Genomic DNA, 10044 nt, shown 5'->3' with positions numbered 1-10044 from the left:
TGCAGGCCAGAAGAGGGCACCAGATCTCATTACAGATGGTTGTGAGCCACCATGTGGTTGCTGGGAATTGAACTCAGGACCTTTGGAAGAGCAAGCAGTGCTCTTAACCACTGAACCATTTCTCCAGCCTTACGACTTGTTTCTTGTTATTGTCCTTTCAAACTCCAATAAGATTGTGTTTGGCATTTAAAGACAAAGGAAGAGAGAAAAAGATATACCAAGAGGCAGGCTTTGGGAGACTCACCTCCCACAGTGGACACATTCGCTAAGGGGTTGCATTGCAACACCCCTACAGAGAATGTCACCATGACGATGCCACCGTTCTTCTTCTGCAAAGATGGTCAAAAGGACACTCAGCTTGGCGCCCCAGCATAATTATGTGTCTACCTCCACCCTGTGAGAAAGCTTTGGGGGGCAGTGTCAATGAGCAAGACTTAACTCTGTTTTAAGTGATGTCTTGGCCCTAAATTTGAGGGGTATAGGAATAATTATCTGCAACAACCTCCTCACCCCACGACAGAGAATTTTGGCGCAATGGACTGTGGGTTTGTGAGGCAGTGAATGCTCAGTCTGGGGGGCTGAGGGAACGGAGGGGACAAGTTTCAAGTTCAAGGCCTCCTGGTTTGAATTTCTCGATTTAGGTCCCAGGGCTAGAAAGTTTCTCACCAGAAGCCTCAGGATGTCATCAGGAAGATTCCGAGCATTTCTGCACACACCCCTGGCAGCAGAGTGGGAGAAGATCACAGGTGCCTGTGACACTTCCAAGGCCCGCCGTGCAGTAGCATCCGAGACATGGGACAAATCAACCATCATACCCAAGCGATTCATTTCTGCCACCACTTTCTGTGAGCGCAGGTTAGGAGGAAGTCTCAGGGGTACATACATGCATGCATTAGTCATCCAGGAAAGGGGTAGATGCAGGGTACATAGATGCATGCATTACTCATCCAGGAAAGGGATACATGCAGGGTACATAGATGCATGCATTACTCATCCAGGAAAGGGGTACGTGCAGGGTACATACATGCATGCATTACTCATCCAGGAAAGGGGTACGTGCAGGGTACATACATGCATGCATTACTCATCTAGGAAAGGGGTACATGCAGGGTACCTACATGCATGCATTACTCATCCAGGAAAGGGATACATGCAGGGTACATAGATGCATGCATTACTTATTCAGGAAAGGGGTACGTGCAGGGTACATACATGCATGCATTACTCATCCAGGAAAGGGGTACGTGCAGGGTACATACATGCATGTATTACTCATCCAGGGGTATGTGCAGGGTACATAATGCATGCATCACTCATCCAGGGAAGGGTACGTGCATTTGCGTGGAGTATCACTCAGAGTCCTTACTTCGCCAAAGCTGGTCAGTCCTTTGACTCTGCTGTAGAATGAGTGGACGTCCTTAGATGAGCTCTCTGCCCTGCAGGAAGGCAAGAGGCAAGCTAATTGGTGGTCATGCCCTCCAAACTTTTCATTCTTGCAACCCTCAAGAGCTAACTCAAAAACCCCAATTGCCTGGCAAAAGGAGGAATCCCAATCTTGCCTTATAAACCCCAACTACCAGCCCCTGTATGCGAGTCCCAGGCGGTATTGGTAAACCTCGGTCTGTGTCCACAAGGGCAGCTTTCTGCTTCAGCGGGCTTGCACCATCTGCACTGTGCTCACCAGGGTGTATTGCAGGTGTGTGTGAGCGTCAGGTAGCGCACCCCCAGCTGGTAGAAACTTCGAAGCACGGAGAGGCTGTTATCTAGTGAGTGGCCGCCCTCCACACCAATGAGGCAGGCCAGTCTCTGGGTGCTGTTCAGAGCTGTAGGCACGGGTCAGGTGATTATGTCCAGGAGTAGTAGCTTCATCCAGTCCCCAATACCCTAAAGAAGTCCACTTACCCTTAACCGAGGTCACAAGCTCCAGCTCAGAATAAGAGGCGCACATTCTGTGAATGAGGTCAATCTGTTCGAGTGTGAGGTGCAAGGCATCCCGGTCCTGGGTCTGGCATGGTACGTAAGCGGACCAGAACTGGAGGCAAAGTCAGGGGTTGACTTTGGGCCTTTACAGCTGACAGACTTGTAGGTCTAGAGACCACATATAATAAACTTGATGCTTGCTCTGTGGTACTTCATACCCACCTGCTGGCTTGCTATTGACCCCTCTAGCCACAGCGTCATATTGGTTTTTTAAGTCACTATGGTAACAGAATTCCCATCTGACTAATGTCATTTCTGGGGTCCCAATTTCTCCAGCCTTCCCCAGCAGCCATGCTAGCATTTGTGTGTGTGTATGTATTACCTGGGCTCCCACAAAGCCATTTCTCAGCCTATTCAGGCTTGTCTGGCCATAGGTGAAGTTTCTCACATCAGCATCTTGTAGCCCACTCCAGTAAAATTGCCTCAGGACAAGAGGAAGGTCGTTGTGACTGCAGGAGAGTCAAGAAAGAGCTTAGCTTGCCGGGCGATGGTGGCGCACGCCTTTAATCCCAGCACTCGGGAGGCAGAGACAGGCGGATCACTGTGAGTTCGAGACCAGCCTGGTCTACAGAGCTAGTTCCAGGACAGGCTCCAAAGCCACAGAGAAACCCTGTCTCAAAAAACAAAAAAAAAAAACAAAAAAAAAAAAAAAAAAAAAAAAAAAAAAAAAAAAAAAAAAAAAAAAAAAAAAAAAAAAGAAAGAAAGAGCTTAGCTCAAACAGAATTGGTTGGATGGTACCCATCCTGAGAGCCTGTAATCCCAGCACTCAGAAGGCTAAGGCAGGAGCATCATTTAAAGTTCCAGGTCATTCTAGGATACTTGGTAAGTTCTGGAGCAGCCTGGGCGCGAGAGAGGGGGACACACACACACACACACCACTCAGAGAACACATGGCTCTACCTCTTTGGTTTCCAGGTCTAGCAGAAATAATTCTGCTACTCCTAACCCACGTTACCCAGACCATACTGAGATGCCCTAAAGCCTGGGCTACCTGAGAAGGCTAGAGAAAGGCCAAACATTGTTGATAGGGGACAACATGTAGAAGTGGATAGTAGGAGAGGACCGGCAGGTTCAGGGCCCTCAGGCGTATGCTCAGCCCGGTTTCACCCCAAGCCATCCTTTACCTACCCGTCTACAAGAGGGAAGTCTTGCATCAGGGCTCTCGCGCGATCTCGCAGGTCTGGAAAACTGGAGTTGCCGACACTGGTTGGGGTGCTGGAGGTGCCGTCGGGCTTGGTGAGGACTCTTGGTGCTCCAAAGATGCCAGATCTGGTTTGGGTCCCTGTTAGAGGCTGTGAAGGCCCTAACAGGAGCAGCACCAACAGGAACACTGAAAGCATTGGGCCGGGCATCCGGTGACCCTCCAGGCCCGTGGGTCGCATCTTGCTCAGGGCGGGGCAAGCGAGCGTAGGTGAACGTCTCAAAAGCCTGAGAGGAACAGACCGGAGAGACCGGGTCTAGTGAGAAGGGGTTTGAGGTCAACGGATGCGGCGGCGCAGCACAGCCGCCAGGGGGACCTACAACCCAATTATCCTAATCTCTAAGGGCACTTCCGCAGGGCAGGGTAGTTGAATCTGATAGCACTCAGTTCAGCTCCTCTCTGGGCGTCCTTCGTCCCCATGCCTTCTTCCCTGTTTACTGTTCCCAGGGAGCCTGTTTACAGTTCCCGGTGACTTCCTGGCTGTTTCTAGAGATTGCTCTCCTAGAAAGCGGCCCTGTGGTCTTCTTTCACACAACGAAAGTGAGCTCTTGGCAAGACCACATCGTGTCCCTGACTCCCAGCCTGGGAACTACTCAGAGCACACACACGCCTCCATACCCCAACCCCCTTCTGTCATCATTCAGGGTGACAGCTCTCTTCTCTGTTGATGCTGTACCCGCCCAAAACTCTCACCATGACCCATTAGAGATGAGACCTGAATGCGCACTAAGTGGTGCTCATTCAGGGAACACTCACTTAGTAGCACAGGCACAAAGTCGATTAGCTAGTGAAATGGAAGGGAATGAAATACTTTCCAGGGCAGCAGAACCCCATCCCAGCACCTTCTTCCCCGGCACTGCAAACTTACCTCCTCCCTCAGTGCGGAAGCCAGGGCAGAAGTAAGAGTTCTAAGGCCTGGAACTTGTGTCTAGTGGCTTTGTACACCTTATCTGTGGCTCTTGTGGCCCGAGCTCTGCCAGAAACTGCGGGGGCTTAGTTTCCTTCCTTGCAAGCCCCACCCTGTTCCCAGCCCTCACCCTTTCTCTTCTCCAGGAACACCCCCAGCCGCAGAAACATACAGGCACACACATACACGCGAGCAAATGCACGCATGGGGCGTGTGTTTTTGTAGAAGTCCAATGACGGGACTTTAAATGACATAAAGCCCCTTCAAGAGCTCTGCTCACTCTCCACCAGGAAACTTTTGCTGTTCCTGTCAACCACTCAAGGTTCTGTCGTGATCCCTGCCACTAGTGGAAAGGCTCTCGAACCTTCCTCAGGTGACATAAGCACTTTGGATATATGAAAAGCTCCCCCCCCTTTTTTTTTCTTGGTTTATGTGGTAGAGAAGCCCTCTTAAAAAAGGAAATGGAGGCTGGACATGATACCAAATGCCTTTAACTCCAGAACTTGAAAGGCAGAGGGCAGAGGCAAGCAGCTGTGCGTTCAAGGCTAGCCTGGTCTACCTAATGAGTAGACCAGATAGAGTTAGTTACAAAGCGAGCCTTGTCTCAAATGAATAAACATAAGGAAATGAGAACACTCTTTGAAAGGTAGATGGAAATCTTGGACTACCCAGCAGGGATGGATTTGTGTTTCAGGGACTGCACACTGGTGCCTGCCATCTGTAATGGCTCTGCACTCAAGGCCATCAGCTCCTGGCCTGCTGCTCACTGGTTGGCCCACTACAGAATGTGTGTTCCTTTAGGGTCAGGCCAGGGCACTTTTCTGTCCATCCCGACTCAGGCCCAGCTCCTTTCCTTTCCCTTCCCCCACTGCCAAGAGGCAAAAGGGAAGAGAAATTCTTAGACATGCTGGTCTCCTATCACAGCTGTGGGTTTGAGGGTAACCTCCTGTTTGTTCCATTCTTAACAAGCCCCAGGAAGCTGAGGGGAAGAAAAAGAAGAGGGCTCCTCAATCACTCTACGTCTTATTTTTTGAAGCAAGGTCTCTCACTGAACCTGAAGCCCACGGTTTCAGCTGCCCTGACTGACCGGCCAGCCCCAGGCATTGTCCTTCCTCCGTCCCTCCCTGCCCGATGTTGGTATTATATCAGCGCCTGTTATTTTTCCCTGTGTGCTGGGGATCCAAACTCGGGTCCACATGCTTACACTTTACCAACTTAGCTATTTCTCCCACCTCTGCTACAAATTGTTTTTGAATTTTTTTTTTTTTTTGATTTTTTGAGACAAGGTCTGTAGCTTTTGGTTCCTGTCCTGGAACTAGCTCTTGTAGACCAGGCTGGCCTCGAACTCACAGAGATCCGCCTGCCTCTGCCTCCCGAGTGCTGGGATTAAAGGCGTGCGCCACCACCGCCTGGCTTTGAAATTTTTTTATTACATTTATTTACTTACTTTCCTGTGTGGGTACATGCGTGGAGGTCAGAGGAGAACTGGCAGGCGTTGTTCTCTCTTTTCATCACGTGTGTGTCAGGAATCAAACGCAGGATGTCAAACAAGCACCATCACCTGTTGAACTGTCTTGCTGGCCTTATTTTGTTTCAAAAAGTTTTTTTTAATTTATTTTTTATTATTTTGTGTGCATGAGTATTTTTCTTACATGTATGTCTGTCTACCACATGCATGCCTGGTGCCCTCAGAGGTCAGAAGAGTGCACTGGATCCCCTGGAACTGGAGCTACAGATGCTTGTGAGTCACCATGGGGGTGCTGAGATTTAACCCTGATCCTCTGGAAACAACAAGGGCTATTAACCTCGGAACCACCTCTCCAGTCATGGCTCTATTTTAAAGCAAACCATAGGGCTGAGATCCAGCTCAGTGTGACTCCACCTCTGGGGGAAAGCCCACCAAGTAGTGACAACTCCCCAGGGAGGGTCAGGACCACTCCCACAGGCTATTTTTTTGTTGTCGTTTTTTTGTTTTTCGAGACAGGGTTTCTCTGTGGCTTTGGAGCCTGTCCTGGAACTAGCTCTGTAGACCAGGCTGGGCTCGAACTCACAGAGATCCGCCTGCCTCTGCCTCCCGAGTGCTGGGATTAAAGGCGTGTGCCACCATCGCCCGGCCCACAGGCTATTTTGGCTGCCCCACAGAGAATGAACACATGGTCTCTGGGTTTCACGTGGTCTCCCCTTCTCTCTCTTCCCCCTCACCAAGCTTTCCAGGTGCCATCCGGGAGCACTGCATTAAACATGGGCATCTTTTATTCCGTCTGATTTGGTCTGATTGATATTATTTGCATCGATGGAGAGGGAATATTAGAAATGTTCCTAACAGGTGGCAGGCACCTTTACCTACCTGCTGAGCAATCTGCCTTCCCTAGTTGTTTTTTGTTTTGTTTGTTTGAGACAGGGTGTCTCTGTAGCCCAGGCTGGCATGGAACTTACTATATAGTCTGGGTGATTCTCAAATTCACTGCAATGCTCTCCATGCCTCAGTCTCTCAAGTACTGAGATTACAGATGTATATCACCATACTAGAGTCTCCCAAGTGCTAAGATTACAGGTGTGTGTCACTATACTGGACTTCACGAAACATCTTTATTGCCCCAAACTATCATGTTCAAATCTTCATGATTCCCTACTTTCTAGAATTATTTAAATTTTAGTGTAAAAATGATATAGCATATTGAATGTGGTTGTCATGGTTTAGTTTGAGTTCTAAAGAGAATGAATGCTTTGAAATTGACTTACTGAAAAAAATTGCTGGGTTTTGTCTTTGGTGTTTTCCATGTTTTTGAGTTTACTAATTATATTCTATGGTATTTGGTGTGTTTCTCTGCTTCTTGTTTCTCCTATAAACTGGAATATGTGAAGAGCTTTTTCATTTTTACTTGTTTTATTTAGAGGTATAGAAGCTCTCTGTATTACCATACCCATCCTGTCCATCAACTTGTAGTCTAAACAATCCTCTCTCCTCTGCCTCTGACTAGCTAGGGCTTCATGCATGTACCAGGAAGGAATTTCTTGTTTGTTTTGAGACAGAGTCTTCCTATGTAGACCAGGTTGGCCTGGAACTCAGAGACCTACCTTCAATGCTGGGGTTAAAGCGTGTGCCCCTACACCTGGAACATAGGAAGCTCTTGAAGCTGTATTTCCAGGGCTTCACCTTCAAAACGTTTGCTGATTCGATGTTTAAATCTCCTCTTCTCAAGAGTAGGAACCAGAGAAGAGTGATAACCCCATTGTAGCTTGGTTGACAACAAGCACTTTGGTAATTTCTCAGGAAAAGTATTTCCTGTTGATCATTAAAAGCCAAATTTTGAGTCACTTTCCCGTCTGGATTAAATAAATACTATTAGTGTTGTCAACTGTGCACAAATATGGATCTCAAGACTTGTTTGTCAGAATTTCTTAAAACATTTATGAACATTGAACAGATGAATTTGTTTTAAGCGTATTTTTTCATTTGAACACTTTTCCCAATGGTTTTTAATATGGATACTGTTCATCACATATTGAATAAAGAAACTTTTACTTTAAAAAAAAAAAGAGTAGGAACCAGAAAGAAGGTGTACCCTGGGGATCCTTGTAGGCACAGGACTTTAGAAACCGGTTTCTCTGTGAAGGAATTTACTTCAGAGGAGCAGGAGGGCTTGAAGCTTGGTCTTTAACTTCAAGTCCAACATTGGTTCCAGAAAATCACTCTCTTGGACAGGAGGGACCTCCTGAAAGCAGTGATGGGCTGGGATTAAAGGAACCTGTGAGCCTCAGGCGTGGGGAGGTATTAGCTGTACTTTTCCACAGTGTTCTTGCCCCAGGCAGCAGGTCTCCCTGGGGCTCTTCAACTGCCTCTTGAGCCCTTAGGCAGGAACCTCAGTTAACTGCTGTTTGTTTCCTCTAGTTTTAGGAAGTGCAGCCACACCTGTCCAGTGCTGCTGGCTGCTGGCAAGGTTAGAACAGAAGTCTACTCACAGAGAGAGCTCCAGCCCGGCCCCTCTGAGTCCTCTCTCTGCGCTTGTCTCCTTCACTCACAGCCGACTCTCCCTTTTTGTTGCCCAAGAAGACTCTAGAGGACTGAAAGAGGGGGGCTGTTCAGAGCAGTTAATCCCCTCTGAGGTTCCTTACTCATGGCTAGTTGGCATGCAAACAGATTCCTGACTAGAGAGGACGCAGGCAGAACAGCTACATTAGTGGTCAGTGGAGGTCATTGCTGAAGAGGGCTCAGTCATCTGAGTCAGCCACTGGCCTGTCCTCTGGGCACTGATGCTCAGGCAGCGTGCTTCTTTGGGACTACCCCTTTGCCACCATGCTTCATTTTAAGGCGAGGAATTTTGGCACTAGGACACCCCAGATCTTGGTCTGACTCCTCCTGAACTCTCTGTCTCTTGCGAGCCCGCCTGGGTGCTGGCTTCTCTTCTTCAGCTTTTGCTGGGGTGGCCAGCGGAGCATCCCCATAGACACGATAGCCTCCAATCAGGCAGTATGTCTCTCCATGCCAGGTTATCTGGGCTTGTACGTGCTCTCTGTAGAGGACATGGTAGTATCTGGGGGAAGGGGGAGCTGCGGGAGGCACAGGTGCTGCAGAGAAAACCAGAACGGATCAGTCCCTTCTGCTCTGTCCTCTGTGCTGCAGAGCCCTTCCTCTCAGGCCCCTTCCTTTCTCTGCCTAAAGCCCTCCTGTCTGCTTGGCATCCCAGACACAGCCTTGCCTGTCACTGCCGTGGGTCCCCTTGGAGGGGGCTTCTGTAAGAGCACTTGGCTTCCTGGGGAGCCAGTGGCAGCTGTGTGAGGCCTGCGTGTGTGGCCCATCTCCATAAAGAACGGTAGACCCTCGAGCTAGCTACAGCTGAGACCCCCTTCGTTTCTCCTCCCACAAATGAGAAGGATTTCTAAAAGCCTGCTGTTTCTGGGCTGTAATGAGTATGTTTGGAAAAGCAGATACTAGCTGTAAAAAATAATCATGTTATAATCCACAGACTCAGGGAGACCAAGTAACAAGAAGTTCTCGGGGGGGGGGTGCATAGTTCTCCCTGGGAAGGGGAACTGGAATAGATTTTTCAGGAGGGATCAGGTAATGGTGGGTGCTGGGGGGAGATAATACTGGGAGAGATGATTGAGATTGGGAGACATTTTGGTGGTGAGGTAGAAACCTCAGGCAATGGAAACTCCCTGGAATCTACAAGGGTAACCCTAGCAACGACTCCCAGTAATGGGGGATATGGAGCCTGATTCATCTTCTGTAACCAAGCAAGCCCCCCCCCCCCCCGGTGGAGGGCCTGGGATACCAAACCAGCCTCAAAAACTTGGACCTACAATTTGTCCTCCTTGTAAGATGTGCTGGGGAAGCCAGGCGGTGTTGGCGCACACCTTTAATCCCAGCACTCGGGAGGCAGAGGCAGGCGGATCTCTGTGAGTTCGAGACCAGCCTGGTCTACAGAGCTAGTTCCAGGACAGGAACCAAAACCACAGAGAAACCCTGTCTCGAAAAACCAAAAAAAAAAAAAAAGTGCTGGGACTTGTGGCAAACACCTTTAATCCCTGCCCTCAGAGGCTGGCAGATTTCTGAGTTCAAGGCCAGCCTGGTCTACAGGGTGAGTTCCTGGATAACCAGAGTCATAGAAGCCAGGAGACTCTGTGAGGTGGAGGGGGAATCATTTTATAGCCCAGAGGGAAAGCTAAACTGAGAAGATGAGCTTTCTAAACAGTTGCCCAGAGAGGATCTGTTATTTGTCCTCAATATTTAGCAAGAATTCTTGGTGTATGAGTCAGTGTTACAATTTCCCTTACTCATGGTTAGAGAAATTCTGAGGGATGACAAGCCTAAGAGAAATATACAGTCCCCAGTGAAGTTACATGTATACCAAAGGCTCTTGTGCGGATGCCTGGTCTAGATTTACCTGAGTAACAGCCCTCACAGGGGATAGAGGGCAAGTTACAATTAATATAGAAGATCCGGTCAGTCAT

General features: G+C 48.8%; 2 protein-coding genes across 2 annotated transcripts in view; both read right to left on the bottom strand.

The window, feature by feature from the left end:
- The window catches only part of LOC101998641 (dipeptidase 2), a 7672-nt gene extending 4309 nt beyond the window's left edge, over window positions 1–3363 (bottom strand). Inside the window, exons 1-7 of the mRNA XM_005345434.2 lie at window positions 3110–3363; window positions 2303–2429; window positions 1903–2032; window positions 1682–1823; window positions 1367–1436; window positions 667–843; window positions 245–329 (exon numbers count right to left, since the gene is read on the bottom strand). Of these exons, the coding sequence (XP_005345491.1) occupies window positions 245–329; window positions 667–843; window positions 1367–1436; window positions 1682–1823; window positions 1903–2032; window positions 2303–2429; window positions 3110–3363 (985 nt within the window). The remainder of the gene's footprint in view (window positions 1–244; window positions 330–666; window positions 844–1366; window positions 1437–1681; window positions 1824–1902; window positions 2033–2302; window positions 2430–3109) is intronic.
- A 4984-nt stretch (window positions 3364–8347) lies between these two features.
- On the bottom strand, window positions 8348–10044 carry Dpep2nb (DPEP2 neighbor). Its single transcript, XM_013353679.1, has 2 exons — window positions 9978–10044; window positions 8348–8658 (listed from the first exon to the last, which is right to left on the bottom strand). Exons 1-2 carry the CDS (start codon window positions 10042–10044, stop codon window positions 8348–8350), a joined length of 378 nt encoding a protein of 125 aa, XP_013209133.1.

This window comes from Microtus ochrogaster, chromosome 4, assembly GCF_000317375.1.
Source record: "Microtus ochrogaster isolate Prairie Vole_2 chromosome 4, MicOch1.0, whole genome shotgun sequence".
Lineage (NCBI taxonomy): Eukaryota > Metazoa > Chordata > Mammalia > Rodentia > Cricetidae > Microtus > Microtus ochrogaster.
This window is presented reverse-complemented; position numbering and strand designations above follow the sequence as displayed.